The sequence below is a fragment of the Medicago sativa genome, chromosome 7 (genome assembly GCF_051527215.1).
Source record: "Medicago sativa cultivar Bolivia chromosome 7, Bolivia_mono, whole genome shotgun sequence".
NCBI classification, from domain to species: domain Eukaryota; kingdom Viridiplantae; phylum Streptophyta; class Magnoliopsida; order Fabales; family Fabaceae; genus Medicago; species Medicago sativa.
Genome location: NC_140755.1, coordinates 10,329,306 through 10,353,623, shown reverse-complemented (window position 1 = coordinate 10,353,623; position 24,318 = coordinate 10,329,306). Strand labels below are relative to the sequence as shown.

Sequence of the window (24,318 nt, the reverse complement as noted above, 5' to 3'; positions counted from 1 at the left end):
TTAAAGATTGTTTTTTTTTAACCTTTGTATTTCTAGAGGAAGAATAGTCCAGTAATTTTGAAATTCCGGAGGTAAGTAACGTCTAATAAAAATAATTCAAAGATGAGATGAACACTACTCTTTTTTACCTAAAAAACATAGTACTAAAACTTGTGATTTTGCAACCGGAGGAAATTAAATGACTAAAAAGAAGTTACCTATAAAAGGGACTTATTAATAGGAGGAAATTATATTTTAAAATAGGCCCTCGACATTAAACCAATTTTTATTTTTCTTTTTTGTGGTGTCCGAGGTTTGAACCTCAGACGTTGTCAACTGAGCTAAGCTCACAGGACACCAATTCTTATTTTTTAGTAACACCCTTTAAATTTGGTTTCATCTTAAACTAACTAAAATACCGTTAAAATTAAAATTAAATTTTAATTGCCATTACCTTCATCTTCTCATTATGTTTTCTCCCAAACTCTTTCTCTACTCTTCTATTGCACTTCCTTCTTTTATCAATATTTTCCAGCTATTTCACTTCATTTTTGCAATCATTCCACCCCATTTCAAAAGTAAAAACATCCATAAACCCTCTTTTTCATTCATGCGTTTTTTCCCCTTGTGATTTTAAGTTCCATTTATGCAATTTTATACGCCATTTTATCGATTATGCGTGATCATGTTGATTTTGTGTTCTCTTTGTGTTCTCATTATGTTTTATGCAAATTTTGTGTTTTTTTTTAAATTGAGTCCATATAACTCAACTCAAGTATGTTTACAAAAATTTAATTCAAATACATTTACGCAAACTCAACTCAAGTTCGTTTATTTAAACTCGGTTCAAGTATTCATGTATGTAGATCTCACGCAAACTCAGATTCACACAAACTTAGTTCAAGTGTGTTTACACAATCTTAGTTCAAGTACAACATGTGCATTATAGGTATCTCGATCTAACTCAAGTATAATAGCTCAAGTACAAGTACATTTCTTACTCAAAGATTCACACAAACTTAGTTCAAATGTGTTTACACAATCTTAGTTCAAGTACAAGTACATTTCTTACTCAAGTATAATTGTTCAAGTACATTACCCAAGTATAACATATTAGTTCAAGTACGCTTATACAAACTCATTTTAAGTATGTTTACACACAAACTTAGTTCAAGTACAATTTGTATATTATGAGTTTTTAGATCTTACTCAAAATTTAGTTCAAATAAGTACAGAACATAAACTAAATTCAAGTACGCTTACACAAACCTAGTTAAGTAGGTTTACACAAACTAAATTCAAGTACAACATGTACATTATGGATTTTGCCAAAACTTTTTTTTTCAATGATATATTTTTGAGTTTAACAGATATGCTATGTCACATGAATTAATTTTATAATGATATCCAATCAAAATCAACGACTTCTCCATGTCATACCATTAAAGTGGATTGTAGTATGATGATTTGTCGGAATACACAACTAGTATTAGATATCAATTAAAACACTTTTTTTTTTCATAATAATTTGCCAAAGTTGTCTATATTTATGATTTAATTTTTTTATACCAATAATGTAATTTTTTTTAATATATCATCAATCAAATCACGCCAAATAAATATTTATTTTTAGGATAGACGAAACAACAAATAACCATTAAAATTCACACAAACAATTGAAGGAGTATGAATCCGAACCATATCATAATGTTCCACTTAATAATTTCAGCATATTTGTTGATTAAACTACATATAAATATAAATATTTATTTATTGATTTGAGAGATACCTGAACAACCAACTAACTATAAAAGTGACATAATAATTGATTTGATTAATTAAAAACTCTACTTATGGCACCGAATTATAAATGTAAAATTTGAAATTAAAAACAAATCCATTTTGTTACATTTTGCGTTTCTTTTCAATCTCATCATCATCTGCATCCTCCTCTCTCTGCTTGCTCCAACAACTTTGAGGGCAAGCTTCTCCCATGGATGCTTCTCTCTTCGATATCTTCAACATTTACCGAAGATTTTGTGGTAACAATCTTTCTCTCTTTCAATTCTTTAATTTATCATGCACCAATTCTTGTTTTTCTTTCTTTTGGATCGTTTAATTCAACTTTGTTTTTTCTTAGTTTTATGATTGTATTGTTTAATTTTAATATCATGGTATTATGAATATGATTAATTTGTTTAACTTGAAGGCTGAACCAATAATTTTTGTTTTTTTAGTTTTTTTTTTTAGTAATGTTTATAAATTATTTTGTTATTTGTGTTGTTATTTAGGATTAATTATGTTCAACTTAATGCATGTAGTTTATAGAATTCAGTGATTGAAACCTGGATACAGGAAACTAAGTGATTGGGCTCCGTGGTGTTAATGAGCTCGATTCCTGGTTGGAACAATTCTTGTTCAGACTTAACTTATCTCCCGACCGAACTTTGGATTATCAGGGTCTCTTTCGTAAGAAACCATTGTTCGGGAGAACACGAGTTCAATTCTCCCGATCGAACTTTAGGTTATCAGGGTTCCTTTCCCCTGGAACGTGGAGGGTTAACACAGAAATTAAAATCTGGATACGACATAGATTTTTTTTTAAATTTTATTTGATTAAAATTATATTTAACCCTAATATGAATGTATTTATTGTTTTTATTTTGAGTTTGTTTGTGCAGATATAAAATCAGGACATGCATTTGTTGTTGGTGAAGAAGGGTATAGACAAGACAGTGATTTTCAGAAGGCGAAGGTTTCAAGGGAGGCACTGACACAATTGTCGAAATTGGTGGAGTCCAGAGTTTGTACAGGGTATTTTTCTCTCTTTGAGATGTTATTTGGATAGTTTTGAAGCCGAGTAGTTGTTCAACTTGGGGTTTTTAATAGCGGGCATAGTAATGGTCGCTGCCGTCTTATGACCATTGATATTGCCAAGATTCGCTGTAAAATGCGGCTGATACAACACAATTGCGATCTCGCTGTGGTTTTAGAAACGACAAAAAGCGTTATGTTTCGGAAACAACGTAAACCTTGTGTTGCGTTAACGGTTGTTGTCGTCTTGTGAGTCACAGTCTCGTTGTTTCGGAAATAACGTAAACCTTATGTTGCGTTCTAGATCACGGTTTTGGACCTTTTATTTAAAGCCCCCAGTTCCCATAAATATGATTTATTTTGCTGTTTGTGTTTCTTTGATAATCTAGGAAGGTTATTGATTTAAGGTTTTGATACTAATATATTGTTTTCTGTTAGTGAGTTTTATGAATTATGAGTACTATACTATGCTGCTAGGTGCTGCTTTAATTGTCTATTGTTGTGTACTATGCTGCATTCTTTGTACATTGTATATTCCAGAAGCTAAAAGATACATTGTCATATATCTTTGGTGCTACCATCATATGCTTTTAATCCGTGCTCAAGCATTTAATTTTTCAGCAAGTAATAAAGTGCTTTTATCCCCATGAGCTTAGCTCAGTTGGTAGGGATATTGCATATTATATGCAGGGGACGGGGTTCGAACCCCGGACATTCCACTTCTCCACATTTAAAATGTGTGAGCTCTAGCCACTAGGCTACTTGACCAAAAAAAAAAAGTGCTTTTAAACGAGGCTTCGGATGTGGGGTTGAATCCCACCAGCATAAGTTTTAATTTTTTAGCAAATTATATCAGTTTTTTTCTAGATTAATTACCACAAAATTGTTGCAGTGTACAAGTGGGCTTCACCAATGTCACTTGCTGAAAAATCGGTAAAGTAGCGCATTGAATTCCAATTACTATCTGTCAACAATAGAAGTTAATTGATTACCAATATCATTGAAAAGCCTCGCCTTGAATCACCAGTACTTGTATCAGATATTGAAAGGCGAGAGTACCTTTTTTTTATTTGAATCAAAATTAGCTGGTTTTGACTGATTCAACCTGTCATGACCGGTTTAGTGGCAGAAAAAATCCAAATGCATGACTGGACCTGATATGGGTCCAGTTCCAAGTTTATCTAACAGTCTTCTTGTATCAGATTTGTAGTTTCTTTAATAATTTCAAACTCTGTTGTCAATAGCGGTCTAACGCGGCGCGATCGCGGCGCGGAGCGGCTGAAAACAGCCTAGCGCGTCAGAACGCGACCGAGTCGCGCGATAGGCAAATGCGGAACAATAGCGGGTCAACGCGGGCAAAAAGCGGGTCAACGCGGGCAAAAAGCGGTTCAACGCGGGCAAAAAGCGGGTCAACAAAAAAATCTCATCAGAAACCACAAAATCTCATCTCTGTTCTCTGTTAATCATCCTTTTTTTTACAGTCAAAATGAAGAAGAAAGGGAAGAAGTGAAAGATTGATTAGAGATCTAGGAATTAATATGATCAAGATGAAGTCTAAATGTGAATGCAAAATAAAATTTTCTCATCTATATTAATACTAAATATATTTTTTTCATACTTTTTTAGTCCTTAATTAATAATATAATATTTAGTTTTAGTGTCCGTGTCATGTAATAGCGCCCGCGTCGCGCCCACTTACCGCGCCGCGTCAATTTTTGGGGTGGCCGCGCCGCGTTTCCGCATTGACAACTATGATTTCAAACTTTAATTTCACGCAATGCGTTTTCCCTTATGAGATGATGATCAACTGTGTTTGTTACTATTTCTGTGGGATTTTTTACAATTTGAGGTTTCGGTATATCGGAAAAATGAAGGCATGCTTGAGCTGAATCCTGGCAGCTTTTTTCGTAATCATGGTTGGATCTTTTGTGCTGTACATTTTCTATCTGTGTTAAAGTTATGCTTCTAAAGAAACACATTTGTTTTCCTACTTCCACCTTATTGTTGTCATGTATATCTCAATGTTATTTTTGTATCATGTATAGATTTATGAAGTTTAAATGTTCATAAAATCGCATGATTGTATTAAGTGGACATCTTTCTTCTCTCACTTAAAATTTCACGTGTCAAATTTTCAGGGCAACAATTTTTGATGAACTGTCAATGCTCATGTCACGGCTGGGTTTGATGGTCAGTTTCCGTTTTTTTTTACCACATTCAGTCATGCATTGCATATGTTTATCCAACATAACATTTTCTGTCTACAAGCACACAAGCAGGTTTAAGCCTGTTCTTTTCCCAAACAAAAAAGAAATTTTTTATTTGCTATCATTTGCAGTAGTTTGATACACAGAAGTGAGTCTCCAAAAGTGAAATTTCGAGAGGTTGTGCATTCTCTATATTTTGAGGAGAGAGACGAAAAAAATATCTAACATGATATAAAGAATTATTGCATTCATTTTTTTATTTCCTCTCACTTATGTACTTCCTGTGTTTCTCTTTCCTAGGCAACCTTTTCAGAGTTCTCTCGGTTTTATGAATTTGTTTTCTTCATGTGTCGTGAAAATGGTCAAAAGAACATCAGTAAGTATCTCAGATAAATTATTTATGTACAGCGTTCTATTCAATCCTTTTAATGGTGAAGTGGAATGTATAACCACTGATTATCCTTTGTTTTTCGAAATTCGATAATTTACAGCTGTAAGCAAGGCACTAACTGCTTGGAAATTAGTTCTTAATGGGCGGTTTCCACTGCTTCAGCCATGGTGTGACTTTGTTGAGGTACAATAATGCTTGCAATAATACAACTCGTCGTCCTTGTTGAATTCGAAGTACTTAAATCTCATGAGTCAAAGGTGGTGCTATTACCAGAATGTTATAAAAGATCTGTGATAAATTTCAAATGATACTGTGCACACTTCAATGTGTGTTAAAAAGACCTGAGCTCGTGTGCGATTTTTTTTAACCCTGATATAGGGTTACTGTTACTCATTTTCTCAAGTCTCAGCTAATTCAAATCTGTCTAGAAGTCCCATTTTATATAACCCGTGGGCCAATCCATCTATACAACCTAGTAGGGTCTTGTTATTTTCATTTAGTTTCTATTGGGAACTAATCGATTACTTTTTGTTTAGAAAAATCAAAGATACAACATATCTGAGGATACGTGGCAACAGGTTCTATCTTTCAGCATATGTACTCGTGATAGTCTAGATGCCTATGATCCTGAAGGTATTGTTCTCATCATTTAATTTTTACAATTAGCTACATAGATGCAGAAATTTGTACTTAAGTACCTCTCTTCTTGTCATTTCTGCTCCTCACCCTGCATCTGCATGTCTGTTTGGATTAGAAATTTCTTGAATATGATTACTTGAGGAGTCTGCATTGGAAGCAACACCGGGGCAGTCTTGATGCTTTTACTAATTGATGCAATGATTTTTTTTTTTTTTTTTGTGCTTGTAGGTGCTTGGCCTGTTTTAATTGATGATTTTGTCGAGCATATGTACAGGTTAGGTTTCTTTATGGCCAAACAAGGCATCTTGAGTTCTTATAGTGATTTTGAATTTTGATGATAAAATTATTATTGTTGGATTTGCTCAAAACTTAGTTTTTGATAGAGCCTGATGGCATTGATTGATACATATAGTCCTCTAAGATGCTAAATGGTGGATTAATTAATATTTTGTTGGTTTTGGTTGATGCATGTTTACTACGTAGGTAGAGTATAATATTCATTTAATTAATTTCATGAAAAAAGTGTAAACCAGTTCTCATATGTTGTCTTTACACGTTAAGATTGTTTTTCGATGTTGATAAGTATGATTTAGGATTGTTGTTACCATTTCATGGACAAGTATGCAAATTTCAAGGGGGTTCTGTAGAATGTATTTCATCATATTTTGGACAAGGTCATGCAGAAAATGTTGTCCCATAAGATTAATAAATAGGTCTGTCAGTGTAATGGTGGCCTGTAGTTGTTTGACTTTTTGGAACTTCTAGATGGGTTGAAGATTTGTTTGAAAGATATCTTGAATTTTGCATGCTAGTGGACTTGTTAATGAATTCCAGATCCTGAAATCTATAATTGCTACAGATTTAGGCATGTCTCAGTTCCAGATGTTGATGACTTGAGATTTAGCTTTAGAGTGTTCATTAAAATAGAGTGAGTTATGTTATGGTTGTTTGATTGCATGGTTGAGGAGTGGTACAACAATATTGACATTAAATTTCTAAATTGATTCTGATGACAAAATTTTGCAATTAGTTGGCTTTGCCTTTCATTCAACTGGTCACTACACTTTGTGCTAAGTTTCCTTCCTGAATTCCGTCGATCATGTGAATTTTAGATTTCCTAGATGAAATAAGAATTATAGAAATTGTTTCAATTCAGACAGAAAGAACAAGGAGCTCCCATATCACTCACATAGGTTAGTGATGAGAGCCTTGCTCATGAAGAAGATAAGTGACTTATAATTTGGAGATGTTCGATACTTGGAGATATAAAACCAATGATAAACTTCACCGAATTGAACAAGCATTTAGGAGAGTTGGTCTTCAATATGATGTTAGAACATCTTTTAACTAGTTTTTTGGTGTTCAATCCTTCCTTGCCACTCCTATCTTTTAATAATTTTTTAAGTTGAATTTCGGCATAATGAGCTGATTCGTGAAATTTTCACTCATGACTGAAGGGACATGCTAGTGATGTAAGATAACTATGAGTGTAGGCACTTGTTCTCTGTTGAATTTGTATGTGGCTTCCATTCCAGCTGGGGTCTTGCGAGTTTTAAAGTTTCGCAACCCAATTTTAGGCACTCGTTATTTGATAAATGTTGAACTCACTGGATTTTATTATATCAGCATACCTCCTGACCTTTGATTAGTTTATTGTCCTGCAGGCTACCAGGATCGTACTATGAAAATTCCAACATCCACTGTAACTGTGGTGATTCCGAATCTCTGTCAATTCCTGGTCAGTTGATCGAAGTTCTACTTGCAACCACTCACTGATATAAGGAAACAGATTCTTTCTGATATATTAGAATCCATTTGGATTGGCTTGTTTGAACCTGTCTACTAGCATAAACACTTGTATGATTTTTTGGGAAAGTTTATAGAAACAGTTTATGACATTTCCATAAACCGCTTTTAACTTATTTTCACAAGTTCTCCAAATAACTTATATGAAAACAGTTTGACTTTATTTTATCTTTTGTTATAAAAATAATAGCTTACACATAAGTATTTATATGATAAATGTTTAATTAAGCTGTTAATCCCAACTGAGCTTAAATGCGTAGCTGATTTTGGTTTTCATACAGGACTGAAAAGTTTTGCTGGTCTAAAGAGGAAGTTAGCTGAGGAAGCAAGAAAAGACGATATGGAGTACTCTTATTCATCTGAAGAGATGAATTCCTCAAACTGTAAAAAAAGTAGAGCTTATGGTTTAGTAGATTGTGAGGACAATCCACAAGGGAATGCAGCAGAGGAATGTATGGAAACTAGTAGACATAATAGCCCTATGTGTTCATCCAAGTCCCAATGTTCAGTTGAAGGTTCTTTATCAAAGGGATTTGCAGGACTACTCTCAACTAGTTCCTATGTACGGTTTGGTAGAGAGAGGAGAGGCTTCATTTAGATGAAGCACCTTTTATAGTTTAAGTATATACAAATTCCTTTTGCTAGTCGAATGCATTTTTATTTTATATGAGCAATAACTATGCAACTGCACTTTTTCATTATTTCTATGGTAGTTGACTATTTACTTAATTTTTTTCTTATGTAATTAGAGTATATACAAATTGCTTTTGCTAGCTGGTGTATTTTATGTTGTATAAGAAATAATTATGTAATTGCACTTCTCATTATTTATGGTAGTTGACTATTTATTTCATTTCGTATGTAGTAGTAATTTGAAGTTTAGTTTGTGTATATTTTGAAAATTACAGTCACAATTAAGTTGCTGAACACTTGGTCTGATCCTTAAACATGGCAAAAGGTCCAACTGTATTATGTCACATAATCTTTGCAGCACGAAAGTTTGGCCTTCACATCCATTTCTGATGATATGTGTCGGATAGAACACGCCTTCAATATGAAATATCGATGCTATAGCCAATGGAGCAAGTTCCACGATTTGCCATTGGTATTTGGAAGCAAGAAGCACCTACTCATATTGTTGAGGAGCATTGTCGAAACTATGATCTCGAGTCACCCTTCTCCGTTGAAACCCTCAGTTCTTCTTATACTCCTCCTTATAGGTAAATAAGCTATTCTCTAATGCATGCTTTAACTTACAAGAATCTGCACTATCAAAAGTCCATCCAAGACCTGATTCATCAAATGGCTGCACAGTATCTCTCAAGTCCACAACCTAGATGTACAAAGGAACTGTCTCATAAGTCATTGCAGAGTTGGTCCCTACCCTATAGAAAAAATCATCAACTTGCTCCCTACCCTGCAAGGAAAGTGTGTCAATGTTCTTCTAATTTTAAGGGAAAAAAAAGGCAATTAGAATCATACTAAGAAAATGGAAATCAGGTTCATTGTGAAAATGCTTATAGTTACATGATTCAAAGCTGTTGTTAAATTCAAATACCACAGTTTAGATTACAAGATTACCTATGAATCGTACCGATTCTTCACTTATCAGCGTATATGAATAATACTCAACTAATTTTTCTTTAGATGAACCTATTGTGCAAACTTGTTCTTTGTTTCTTACTAAATTTCTTTTTCTTTTTTGAAAATAAATATGAATGCTATAGAGAAATTGATTGAATCTTTTCTTTTGTGATCATTATTATGGAAATGTTAATTCTCCCAAAAATGAATCCCACGAGCAGTTCACGAGAGTGTAACGTAACTGTATCACCACAACTCTTGTATTTTCATTAGCCCATGTATTCAATTAAGCACCAAATCTTCATGATGGTTATAGTGTTTCTTCATTCACGCACGATTGTATACAATGTTTCTTCATTAAATAAAACATGTATTCAATTTTTAATGTTAATTTTGTTTTTGATGAAAAAAAGTTTAGGTGACTTGAGTTCCAGAGCTCACTAGAGTCACGACAGGTCTCAAAGCTCAGCAAATGTTTACAATGCTTAAAAATCATTCAACGGGATTTGAAATCACAAACGTAGATATGAACATTCTCCTTGTCAACTAAACTAATAGTGAACCATTCAAAACATGTTTTATTTAATGAAAAATGTTAGCATGTATCTTAAGGCTACATGTTGAAGAACTACAAATAGTAATTTTATTATTTTTATATCACAAATATTCTATTTAAGTTTTTAAAAATACAAAAATTGTCATTTTCAATGTAAAGTTTCTATTTTAAAATCCTTAATATGTGTCCTTAGAGTGTGTTTGGATGGAAGAATGTTTTGAGGTAATGTAATGTTTTGAGGGAATTCAAATACTTTGAGGTGAAATCCATTGTTTGGATAATAATTTGAAGAATTTTCAAAATGATGGAAATTTATGAAGTATTTTGTTCAACTTAAATTTAGAGAGGTAGAGAGAACAACTATATTCATGATGTAAAAACTCATTAGGAAGCATATTGACTAAGAAAAGATTGAAAATTATGTACACAATGGTTCCTATTTATAGAACTCAATTACTCTAACTAATTGAGTAATTAACTCCTAACTAATTCTTAATTGACTACCTAACACTAACAAACTCTAACTAAAAATTAAAAATATTACAGCAGGAAGCAGCATTTGTTAAAAAATATTCTACTTACTATACAATAGAAAAAAAAATGAATTTAAGCACTTCCAAAAAGGAAAGTATTAATATGTACACAAGATCAAATGGCTTAAATTTACACTCCATGCCTTCTTTTAAGCATGAGATAGCTGATACCTAAAGCAGCCTTTATATATTATAGGCATTTAGCACAAACTTCATTGTTATCTTGTAGAATTCAATCCATTTTCCTCGAAGTTTGCCTCGGATAACTTCAGAGTTTGCCTTGGTTAACTTTGGCGAAATTTTTTTAATTTTTATCTAAGCCAAGAAAATTTATGGACTTAGAAATTTAGAAACTTCAGTTGAGATATAGAGAAACTAACTTTAAATTACTAAATTATTACAAAGGGTTTCAGAGGTGGAATCTGCAACTAAATGCTAATCATTGTTTCAGTTGAGATATAGAGAAACTAACTTTAAATTACTAAATTATTACAAAGGGTTTCAGAGGTGGAATCTGCAACTAAATGCTAATCATTGTCACAAGTGATACAAAATAGGATGCACATACCCTCTAGAAGAGCCATCAGATCTCAGAACTGTGAAATTGATTAGCTGTTCTAGCCATCCAAAGGTTTAAATAGGATCCGACTCCTCTAAAACGAACAAACCACTTTAATTAGAGTGTAAGTGAGTAATATTAATAGAAAAATTAATGGTAGATTGTATATGTACATGTATAACATATCATTATTGAAATATTAACAATCTTGATTTCTTGCTTTACACTTCACTCACTTTAGAGGAATCAAATTTATCTAAACATTAGTTCAGTTTTTGTGTCGGCATACTCTTTCCTACTATCATAAAAGAAATTATATTGAATGACTCGTTGCGGAATTGTTTATAAAATTGTTATAAGTGCAAATGGACATAATGTAGAAAGACTTGATGGAAAAAAAAACGATCGATTTCACTTAGAAACTATAGCAGAGAAACAAATATTAAATCATAAAAGATGTGCAACGATAAACCACTCACTTCTCTCTTTTGGCCATTCAACCTTCGGATTGATCGAGCTCGTGCCATTGGGGAAGCATCTGTAACAGGTATTCTGCAGAATAAAATTTATACAACATCAAAATTCAGATTTGCAGAAGTTTCATCCATATCAAAACTGTATTTTTTAAAATTTTGTACTCTGATATTCTCCATTACCTCTTATGAACGTCAACAAATTTGTCTGTCTCGTCCACAATTTCTTCCTGCATCGAAGAAGCAATTACATTCAGTTTTATACGTGAAAATAATATTAAACAATTGAGGGATGCACATATTTAAGAAGACAGAAATTTACTTGTAGAAGTTCTTCCAATACATCTTCCAAAGTGATAATACCAATCACTTCACCATCTTCAACGTTTTTGGAAGAAGGAGCGTTTAACTGCGAACCAGTTTGCTCATCGATGCTAGCAAGATTTGAAGGCTTGTCAATGTCAATAACAACATTTTTTGATTTTGCATACATCTTTTCTAGCAATGGAGTAGTTAACTGTGAATCTCCACCAACACTTTTCTTTACATCAAATTTCTCTTCATCAATTATTTCTAGAGTTTCTTTGCCTTTTCCCTTTGTCTTGATAACAGCAGCCATATGACTACTTCCCTTTTGAAACTGATTCAGTATATCGTAGAGTGGCATATCGGATGGAACCCTGTAAATATATTCCATTACAAAAATTAGGGCTATCTCTCAGTTTGTTCGAAAGACTGTAACAAGAGAATAAATTTATTGAAACACACCGTGGAATGCTCGGGGAACATACATCACTGACAGGGGTCTCCGTTTCAGATCGTACCCTTAGAAGGTTTTTGACCTAGTTATAAAAAGATAAAACAAACATGTGAGAATGTAAGAACCAAAAAGAAATGAGATAATTTAAATAAAGTGAAAATATGGAAAAATACACACAAGTAGAAGCCCTATAAGGTTTTTGGGATTTTCATCATAGACAGGAATTCGGCTGTGCCCTCGATCAATAATTTGTCCCATTGCCTCCCTGTTTGAGATCGGCAGAATAAAATAAGTTTTATGCAAAATAAAATAGTTGAGAAAAATCATGAGTTTACTCTATGCATATGCTTTGCATATATCTTACAAGCAAAGATGGATCCTACACTAGTTTGTGGGAAACAACAATAAATGATTTTTCACATGCTCCAGTAATTGATATAGTTGAAAAGAAATCTTCATCAACAATAATTAGTAATAAAGAGGAAATAGGATGAAATCTTTGTGAAATCTTTGCAAACCAAATCTACTGAAAATAATGACAAAGATACTAACAAGGAATACCAGTCCAATTTTGAATTTACATCTAATGAAAATGTTGATTCAATAGGTGTCATAGCCTTCTCGACAGTCTGTTCAAAAACACAAATTAATAAGCATAAGTCATAGGAAATTTTAATAACAAGATGGAAAAATAAAGCATTAAATATGCTCTTATAGAAGCCAAGAGCTGACAACATGAGAATGTATGCTATGGAACACAAGATCACTTGAAGTGAACGGTGAGGTTTTGAATATCGTGGCGTGGCTAATTGACAAATATTTTAGTAAACCCTATTACTATTACATTTCCTCCATCACCAATGTATATCAAAACTCAACATAGGTAAGAAACTTCATATTATGCGGTGCTGAATATTATACGTTGAAAAATAGTGTTTTATGGACATGAAATGCAAGACTAACAAATAAGTTGACATTGAATGTGGAAGGTGAATTGCAGAACTTACCTTTTGGGTCAAGTCAAGTGCTCCGTTGATAATTGTCGTCTCATCAAGTGTAAGCTCGCCCCCTATCCCAGCCTAAAAATCAAGCAAGTTCAACGCTTATGATTCAAACACCGAAAAAAAGAAATAGTTGAGTAGTTTCACCAAATTTGAAATTAAAAGACTTGTTCTGATTTATACCTCCTTGCCATGAATGGAAACAAAAGTTTTTATCTGAGCACGCCCAAATAAAGCTTTATCATGCCCTAATAGGTAATCCAGAGCCTAGAAAAAATATTCATTAGGAAAATAAATACTTCGAAGCATCACGACTTTAAAAAGATACGTATTCTATAGACTGAACATGGTTTTAGCTTGTAATGCAAGCCAATAATATTTATAATTTTCTACTGCACAAAACAACTTTTAAAAGGCCTTAATATGTATAAGCATCATCATATCATAATACATCAGAGATCATGATATGCTGCTAATTTTCATTTATCTGTTCTCTTGTCATTTACATTATATTGTTTACCAAATGAATGCCATGCAACAAATTCAATAGTATAGTGGAATATACCTTTCCAGCCGGACAAGAAATCGGATAACATATAATCATTAAAATCCGCACAAGCCATGCAAAATAAGCAGCAAGACCATTTCTACTACAAATTGCTTGAGGAATAATCTGAAATCAAAAACACAAATTGTTATCATTATTATTTAAAAAAGTCATAAAGTTTATTGAGATAAAAATGTTGAGAGTATACCAGTGAGCTAAAAGAAGAAAAAAATCACATACCTCACCAATGAGTAGAACGCAAGTAACAGAGACAATGATGGCAATAAATGGATTGGTGATTTTATATAGGTATATAGGAAGAGCCTGCAGATTGGAAGTTTTTTTGGTTTAAGAATCGGTATAATGTGCAAACAAAATAAGTATGAAACAAAATAAAACTCTCTTTTATTAAACAACTTAATTAAACACTCGTAGCATAAATGCTTATCCTAAAAGCACTTAGGTATAATTAGTTATTTCATAATCTATATGTTGTTTTCATTATAGCAACAACAACAACTAAGCCTTATCCCACTAAGTGAGGTCGACTACATAAATCAAACGACGCCATAGTGTTCTATCAAAAACTGCTTGAGCTATACAATGAGTGCCGTCCAAGAAACGACCTAATCTTCACACTATTGCGTACTCTATTCATGTCATAGAGTTTGTACAAAGTTTTACATTTGCTGCCTAAGCTTAACACAACTGTCTCCTTTTACCCTAGTTTGGGACCGACAATGGAAAACAAACCTAAACATAGGCGGAATTTGTTTTCATTATAAGCTATTCTAAAAAAGCATATGAACATAAACTTTCTCACTAAGAAGTGCGTATGCCAATAGATAAACTCAAATAAATCAAACTAAACAAGCATAGATATTATTATGATTGATATTGAATTACCTCCATGGTAAGAGCATTAAAGAGAAGCAGCGTAACAAGAAGCTGGTGTGATTTTTCAACCAAAGGAATTATGATTGCTGCATGCATAATAAGGTGAATTAGGTTTTTAATCATAACAATAACAAACATTATTACTTAAACTATGTGTTAAAGGAACAATTACCAGCTTGTTTTTTTTCAGAAGAAGAGCCACTTAGTTTGAGAATTTCTAAGTTGATGATTTTTTGAGACATGAAACCAATGGTGAGACCGGACATGAGTCCGGAAAATAGAACAAGAAAACAGCATAAGACAGCGTAAGCAATCCATGTTGGCGACCCAAAAAGTATGCTTTCGTTGGCAAGAACCGAGGAGTCGCGAGTCAATATCCGACTCAACGCCAACACGTTTATCAAATTCATCATCGTCGTAGGATAGCTCTTCTTCTTCTTCCTTCAATCATTCAGTGTGCTCTTCTCACTCTTGTCTGTCTTTCTTTCTTTTCTCTAGTTGTGTGTGTATTCTCGTGTTATGTTATTAATAGTTATCGATAACAGCACGTAACAAACTACATGCGACAATATTTTTTTTGTTTTGTTTTTTGTTTTTAATCCTATATTTTCTCACTTGGTTGTTTTTTTTTATTTAATCTTTTGTGTTTTGTTACAAAATTTGATAACGGTTTTTTAAATGCCTCTTCTCGCGCGTGTTTTCGTTATAATCTAACTTTTACTTTATTTTTTTTTGGTACAAAACTTTTACTTTATTTAATTTAAAAGAAATATAATATTATATTTAGACAATATAACTCTATCTTTGTAACCGTCTTTAGAGAGTTTTAGAGGGGATGGAACGAGAGGGAATATTTTTAATTTGACAATTCAATTTTTAGAAGGGGAGCAGGGGGAGAGGAGTAGAGCAAAATCCGTTCCAGAACCACTTTTTGCTTCCCTCAAATTGAAATTTTTCAGAGAGGAGGGGAGATAAGCTTTTTAAAATTTTATTGCATTGCCAAAATTATCCTTAGATTAATTTAAAATCTCAATATTATGTTTGTAACAACTTTTATTATTATTATTATTATTATTATTATTATTATTATTATTATTATTATTATTATTATTATTATTATTATTATTATTATTATTATTATTATTATTATTATTATTATTATTATTATGATATATTATCCTTGTAACAACTTTTATTATTATTAGGATATATTATCTTTTTTTTTAAATAAGGTTATATTATCCTTGTAACAACTTTTCGCCGGTCTATGAAATTGTAAAAACAAACATTTTCGTATATTTAATTAAGTTTAAGGGTAAAAAAGTAAATTAATTAATTTTAAAATCTCTCCTTTCCCGTTGTGAATCAAACACATTTTAATTAATATTCTTTCCATCCCATCCCTTCTTTTGAACCAAACATATGTTTATTTAAAATATCTCCCCTCCCCCTCCTTCCCTCCATTACATTCCCTCCCCTCCCCTCCCCTCTCCTCTGTTGAACCAAACGGACCATAAAATACTTCTTTATGCCTAATCTAAATACTTTGAATGCCATCAAGAAGGATGCACAATACGCGCGTCAGATTGAGCCTCAACTCACATCATCAATTCAATGCATGACAATCCATTAATCCATTATCCTCGCCGTTCAAGACTAGGGATTTCTTGTGCGCTTCACAAGCGAACCTCATCCAATTTGAACGATTCATATAATCTCTAACGACCTCCCCAAATATCCTGTCGGGTTTCACAGAGTTAGTTATATCAATGCTCCATTGCATAAGTGTAGCTCCATGCAACACAAGGTACAATCATATTTTAACCACGTTTCGCACACTTTCCTTTCCTCATTTCTGTTACAAACTTAAGTCTCGGAGTGCTAACGAGTTTTGAAAATTCATTTTCCCTCACCAGAAACTCTCATCCACCGTATGGAAGAACTACTTCTACCGCATCTGAGAACTACTTCCACCGCATTGTAGATCACCTCATATGAGCACTTTCACAGTCAGTCATCTCTCTAGTCTACCCCAAATCCATGGTGCTAGAAGAAGGGAAATCTCTTCATCGATTCCTTTAAATTTTCCCATATTCACCACCTTAACCGCTTTTTATTGATTTTTCGATGACAAAAACTCATTCTTGGGAGAATGCCACCGCGAGACACCGTTCCGAAACACAGATCATGCAAGATCGTAACAACCATGTTATAACTTATGCATTTAAAGATGACACGAACACCACTCTTGTTTATCCGATTTCTGAAGAAATTGTTGATGTCATTCCTCTGGCTTCTAAATAAATCATCGTCGTCTCTTCTTTAATTTCTGAAGTAACCATCATCGTTCTTCCTCTGCAATGTGATCAACTCAGCGATAACTAGCAGTCAGAAGCGGGGCATCTACCGTTGAAATCCGTTGCAGAAGGATTTCTCCTTCTAGGCATCTCCAAAGGGAACAACGAAGAGAAATATCATAGAGGTGCTCATAGTAGATCCAAATAGAAGGTCAATTGGAAAGCCCACAAATGCATATGGTTTTATAATCGCAATAAAAATGTCAATCCCACACATACATTAAATAACAAGACTTTAACAATAACATAGAGATGCCTTAGGATTGCGGGTTTCCATCATCAGATTGAAATTTCCAATCTCAAACGTGAATGTTGCTACGATGATTTATATTATAATTATTCAATTCATTTGAAAAAGATTGATTGTTTGATCTTGTAAGGCCTACATTAATCATCTTAATCGGCCAAGATCAAACACCTAAACTCATAATTCATATGAACATATTATTAACTATAACTAAATGAGAAATAGCATTTTTTTTTTGTATTTCTTAAGTTAGAAGGAAAAAAATGGTTCCCTTTTAAAAAAATGACAACGCCACAGGGACAGCCACATAGCTCCACCTTCCCATATCGACACCTTAATGTCCCTGCGGCTCTTCTAAAAATGGGGTATAGGTATGCTAGAATGCTTTCCCAAGCCCCATGCTAGGTGAAATTCCTTTTGGTTGTTGTGAAAATGGATTGAGGTAGAAGCCCTAGCAAAGATTACAATAAGCAACATCATCAAGTTCTTTGGAAGGAATATATTGGCAAGATACAAAATTCCCCAATTTGTGATAATAGACAACGGTGCCCAATTCACTGACAAAAAGCAAGGAAGCTCTTGAAGCTCTTGGAAGACTACGTAATAAAGCAACACTTCACCTCCATGGAACACCCTTAAACTGTTAGATAGGTGGATTCATCTAATAGAGTCTTCCTCAAAGGACTAAAGAGAAGGTTGGAGGACTCAAAATTTAATTGGGCCGAAGAACACCAACACGTCCTCTAGGTGTGCAGATCAACTCCTCATTCGATCATGAGGGAGTCAACCTTCAGACTCACATACAGTTATGAGATGGTAATTTCCTTCAAGAGTTGGAGAACTCAGTTGGAGGACCTCGCATTCCCTGCACGACTTAGAGAACTTGCAAGCCACTTATGAACTTGACTTCCTGGGCAAAGAAAGAAGTTTTGTTGCCCTCATTGTTTCCCTCGTATAGAGTAATGATGAGTACGGGTAGATGAGCATACACACTTGAAATTCTCAGAGGAAAAATGGTTTCAAAGACATGGAACATAGGCAAATTTGAACGCTACTATAGCTACATTGTAACACCCATACTAGACGTATCTAGAAAACCTAGCATGTGCGTTAAATTGATACTGGATACATTAAAAATATACAACATAAAATTTTACTGAATGAATAATATTTACATCAAGTTACGTTCATATAAATCATAATACAATACAACTCATCCATACATAAAAATACATTCATGAAATCCATAATGTCCTGCAGCGGTACGAACGAACCCTTGAAGTAATATCCATCCAGCTACGAACATGCATACTCATCCAGCTTATCTGAAACAAATAAGGATTGGGATGAGACATAATGTCTCAGTGAGTTCCCCTAAATCCTAGGCTATAGGCAACCTCAAGGGAAACCTACGGTCACCATGTGTCTACATTACAACCTGACGGTTGATTATACGTGTGTGGGGACTTGCATACTTAGACGGTAGTGCATACTAGAGCCGTCATAATCATGTCTTAACTTGTTATAGGCTTCACTTCCTATACGTGTCATGGCCGTTGAGGGGAACCTAGAACCGTGTTGCCAAGAATACACTCTATGTATCGAGGCCTAAACATAACATAATCATGACACGACTCTAAACCGGACGATTAGGGGAAACCTAAGATCGTCGTCGGTATCATGTTCTTTACTTGCTCTATTCCATGCCTTATACTTGTCATATAGCATCTAATGCTCTTGTTCTTAAACATAAACGTGCATGGATTCATTCTTGCTTGATCGTGAACATATCATAATCATAATCATGAGAAACATAATCATATTCATATCGTACATAAACGTATCTAAGTTCATTCATTAGGTTAACGTTGAACAAACAATTATTATCTTCATTCATTTTACGGAAAGTCCCGGGTGGAGTAACCCCGAGTACAATCCCATACATGACCGATGTACGTACATCGGACTCCCTCGGTGTCGTGCGGGTCCCTTGCGGCTTGAACCGTTCCCCTTAGGTCGAGAACCTCCCGTATCCCCCTGGCGTGGATAACAAGAGACACGAGCACCTACGTCTTGTTAATTTCAGTGACATGCGGGTCCCTTACGGCTTGAATCGTTCCCCTTAGACCGAGAACCTCTTGTATCCTCCTGATGTGGATAGCAAGAGACATGCCACCTACTTATTAGTCATAGTCTTGTCGTATACGTATATTTAAACATATTCATACTTGCTTGCTTATTACCTCGGACCCTTGAATCGATCCGATTAACGGTAAACTTATACTTGTTCATACTTGCAAACTTATACTTAATCATGTGCGAAGATAACATGCTTCGCGTCTTATCATCTAGGGATTCTTGCTAACTAGCTAGTTCTCGACGACTATGTCGAGGCTCTAGTTTTCCCTTGCTTATGGATAACTTGCTACCCGATTCATGACTTGTTCTCTCATATGCCATGCCTTACTAACATGCTTAATACTTGCTTCTTTATCATAGAAATCTTGCTTACAATGATCATCATTTAGGACCTTGGTTTGAGGGGTTTACTTCTATAAAAAGACTGCACAAAAGATCCGGAACGGAAAACACCGAATCTGCCAGAACGAGCAAGCAGCACCAGAAGGCACCACTTGCTCGCCATGGCGAGCAACATTACTGGGGAGGCGAGTACCTACTCGCCATGGCGAGTAGGAGGCGAGCAGACCATGTGTTCTGCTGCTTCTGCTTGCTGTGGCGAGCAATAGCTCGCTGTGGCGAGTTGTGACAGTCCAGAACCCCTAAAAATGGTATTTTTGACCCAAAACCTCAAACCAAGTGTCTCTAAGCATATTGTTACATATTTGATCATTGGAAACTTATAAAACATGCATATGGCAAGTATTAACATGTATAGCATTCATGACATAAAAAGGGGCAACTAGACTAATACATAAACCCTAGAATTTCATGTTATTCATACTAAACATACATGGCATAATCATAATCCCAAAGGGTAGGAAAACTAGTTATGGAACTCACCTTAACATAATCTTGCTAATTTTGCAAGCTCCAAGCATCAAAACCCTAACTTGATTCTCTTGCACTCTTAACCCATACCATTCAAACTTGTCATCCTATTCTTGCAAACCAAGACTCCTTATCAAGCTCCAAACCATGCTCCTTGATCATGTAGAGACTATTCCTTGTACCAATTTAGAATCCATCTTCACCATACATCAAACCCTAGTTTTCCAATCACTTCTTCAAGAGGAGAAAATAGGAGAATCAAACACAATACACACTTCCTTAATCTTAAGTGACCATAAAGGAACAAGTTTGGAACTTACCATGTGAGGATGGAGTGTCATGAAAGATTGGTGAAGAGAGAAAGAGAGAGTAGCGTGAGGGATGAGAGGAAAGGAGAGATTCCAACAAAACTCTAGCTTGCATACATCTCTATGATCTTGGAGAAACATAGATCAAAGCCTTGCCTTGAGGGAAGAAGATTTGATAAATTTGTGAGGTGGGAAGAGAGAAAAGAAATCGATGGAAGAAGAGAGAAGGAAGAGAAAGCTTATGCCAAAACCTAGAGAGAGAAACACAAAGGGAAAATGAGATATTTTGGCCCCAACTTGCTTAAATATCCCTTTTTCGTGAAATTACCAAATTGCCCTTGCCTCAAGCGTGTTTAAAACAACTCTGATACTTTTCCCGTAAAAAGCTGACATCTCATAAAATATTTCCATTAACTTACTTTTCATGAATTAAATTCATCTGACACGGTCAACGGGTAATATACCGATACTGACAGGCGGGATATTACATTCTACCCCCCTTAAAAAAAATTTCGTCCTCGAAATTTAGAGATCGACTACCAATCATCATGGTAAAAACTTACCATCTATGATCTGAACCAAACATTTTCCATTCATTCATATTCAAAGGGTTTGTCGCATCATGTCCTCATCTTGTTTCTTAACCCACACGTAACTGAACATAACCTTCTTGACCTTAGTATCACTCAAACTTAGAGTTACCTTAGTATATCATGATTTGGAACTTATCTTGTTACACATAGACTTATTGTCTCGGACTCATATCTTACTCGCTTAACATAAACCATTCATAAAGATATCTTGTCATAAACATGAACATTCAGGATTTGCCTTTTAACTGGAGTCCTACCAGAAACCAAGTTTGCCCTGCAGTGCTTATTTGTAACTTTAAAACATCTTTTCATGCATACATAATTTTATCGGGTAAACATATAATTCATACCTCGGTTTTCTCACTGAGTCTTGAGACACACGCCTCTTACTTGCATTACTCATATAAATCATTCCATAAATCTATTATCTCTTTTCAATGCCTTAGGAAATCTTCCGATTTCATTGCAATCTAATTGCATCTTGTTGCACCCGAACTATGGGGTAACTCATATAACTTGACATGAAGATGTGAAATCAACAATATCATTCATCTGACAATTAATCACCAACATCGTGGTTCACATGCTCTTAAAACTTTCTAGCAATCTAGTTGCACATACATCAAACATTCTTAACACATTTCCGTGTATCCTGTAGGATATGGGCTTCATACGAACATTCTTGTTTCCATAACATGTGCATACTTTCAAGTGCCACTTCTTGTTAAATGATAACGATACGTGTTTTTAAAATCTTTCTTGAAGAATTTTTTTTTTTAAACTTTGGTATACGAGTTCTTGGAACGGATAAACACTTAGCTAAATAAAATTATCATTTCGAAACTGAGTCAGTAAGGGTACTTCATAACCACAAGACGAGTCTTTGAATTTTGAAAAAGATTTTACTGCTCGTCCTATGTAAACTTGCTTGCGACATACCTCCTCAGTTTTGACAATGAAAAGTTTCATGTTTAAAATAAGCATCATTCCCAAGTTCCTTAATACCAACCTTAACTTTTAAAAGTTATAAAATCATAACTCGACATGTCTTAACAAGTATCGTTTCATTCAACAAGTATTGCATACAAAGGCATAAAGCTCATTGCATAAAGCTCAAGAGTTGCATCTCCTTTCTTGATAACGTGCTTTGATTCTTTACTTGAGTCACGAAAGGTACCTTCTGAACCTTACTTATTTCCCATATCATCATTTACGCATCCTGGCCAATTCATATATGGCAACACTCGTCTTTTTAATCTTACCTAGGTAGAGATACATACTTTAAACTTTTACCTTAGCCAATGCTGACTATATAAACATCCATATTTACTTATCACATCGAGAACTCCTCGAATGTCTTATGATGCATCCCTGTTGAACTTGTATTACCAACCGAAAATTCTTCACGAAGCTTCATACATACTAAAATCCCATGTTTCTTGATTTTACGATTAGCTTCCATGGCGCTACTCTGATTCCCACTGGTTGGCTTAAACTAGTACTCTAACCCGTTAGAGCAATTGAGACTTCAATTCATGCTTATCACTTGAATACTTACTTCTTGAACTATCCTCAAAATCTTTCATGGTGCAACCAACATCACAACCTTACACTTGTCTTGTAAATTCAAAACTTGTGATAACTTATCTTATGCTTATAATACTTGACTTGGGGGTAAACCTTATGTTCTTGCTGGTTGCATTTACCATACATATCATATTTGAACTTGTTTCCGAGTAAACTCGAAATCCGTTAACAAACCCATCTAGCACTTGAACATGACTTTCTTGAACATCTAACCTTGTACCTTCGCATTCTCGCGTACTATATTTTGCTTAATCATACCAATGCTTGCTCGTTGATTTTTCTTTTCTTTTAAGGAAAACTTCGTAAACTAACGCACAGGTCATTGACGTTGAAAATTTTTCTACTATATAAATTGAATTTAGGCCCCGGCCGTTGCTCTAAAATCATAGAACGAGTTGATAACACATATGTGCCATCAAACCTAGACTCGAATAAGTCTAGCCCGCTCTACGAGTGTCGTAGCAAACCGGTTCCTAGAAAATCTTGTGAATTTTTAAAATGACAACTTCAACCACCCATACGCGTAAATCCTTTTTAAAATCCTTTAAACCTTATAGTTCAATTTCATAACGTGCCTTAGCAAGTTAATTAAGCAAAACATAGGTTCGAGCGATACGTCATAATTTCACATAATCGGTGAACTTTGTGATCCTTCATAACTTAGCACCACTTTAACTTCTTACTTCATACCTCATGCATAAACATCTGTGACTTTCCTTCTAATTGCCGGAATTTCTATACTCTTGGTCTTGGCTTGTTCTTGACTCTTGACACATTAACCTCCAAAGCTATCTTAAACCGTACCGATTTCGTTGATAGTTGCCCATGTCTTTTCCTTGAAAATCTTAGGATATGATTTGCATTCGTTACTTGATGTCATAAATTATTTTTGTCATATAAAAGATTTTTGTGAAGACATCTCCCCAATAATGGTTGCAAACCATTGGAACGAATTGGTAGAAAACGGAAAATTTCGTCCCAGGCTTGCTATTGGTGAGCTTCTCCAACTCTATTTTTCAAAAACATTCTTACATGAAATTCTTATTCTCAAGCATACAATGCACATCATTCATTCCTATCGTCGTGAAATATTTTATAACATATGCATGGCAACATCAACCTTTTCGATACAATTCTTGGCACGTCGGAAATCAATGTCTCAATCCTGATAACATAAAACTTTCTCTTGAATCCTTAACTTCCTCCACTATGAATAGCTTTCCTCATTACATTGCCACTTACACATCTTTCCGAACATACTTGTCCTTAACTTCATTCACATATTGTTATTTTTGAAAGCACGCTGACTCTGTCAACATACGTCGACTTCTAACTATCTTGTAACCTTGTTCTGACATTCCAGAATATCATAAACCCGTTCCAACAACAACTCTTACCGAAACTTTCGGTCATGGTTAGATACATATATCCAACTTCTTCACTTACGGGTACATGGAATATCACTATCATC

At 34.4% G+C, this 24,318-nt stretch overlaps 2 protein-coding genes across 2 annotated transcripts; one reads left to right on the top strand and one right to left on the bottom strand.

Moving 5' to 3' along the window:
• Window positions 1–1,860: 1,860 nt before the first annotated feature.
• AAR3 (defective in cullin neddylation protein (DUF298)) lies at window positions 1,861–8,689 on the top strand. Its single transcript, XM_085727619.1, has 9 exons — window positions 1,861–2,021; window positions 2,661–2,793; window positions 4,932–4,983; window positions 5,301–5,376; window positions 5,492–5,574; window positions 5,928–6,024; window positions 6,259–6,304; window positions 7,695–7,768; window positions 8,118–8,689. The coding sequence occupies exons 1-9, from the start codon at window positions 1,973–1,975 to the stop codon at window positions 8,432–8,434; spliced, it is 927 nt and encodes a 308-aa protein (XP_085583745.1). The 5' UTR covers window positions 1,861–1,972; the 3' UTR covers window positions 8,435–8,689.
• A 339-nt stretch (window positions 8,690–9,028) lies between these two features.
• LOC146904129 (DUF21 domain-containing protein At4g14240-like) lies at window positions 9,029–15,159 on the bottom strand. The gene is made up of 13 exons (XM_085728235.1): window positions 14,919–15,159; window positions 14,756–14,832; window positions 14,090–14,173; window positions 13,868–13,975; window positions 13,486–13,569; window positions 13,309–13,380; window positions 12,863–12,930; window positions 12,479–12,566; window positions 12,310–12,383; window positions 11,864–12,221; window positions 11,725–11,771; window positions 11,548–11,620; window positions 9,029–9,169 (listed from the first exon to the last, which is right to left on the bottom strand). Exons 1-13 carry the CDS (start codon window positions 15,157–15,159, stop codon window positions 9,029–9,031), a joined length of 1,515 nt encoding a protein of 504 aa, XP_085584361.1.
• Between the last annotated feature and the right edge of the window lie 9,159 nt (window positions 15,160–24,318).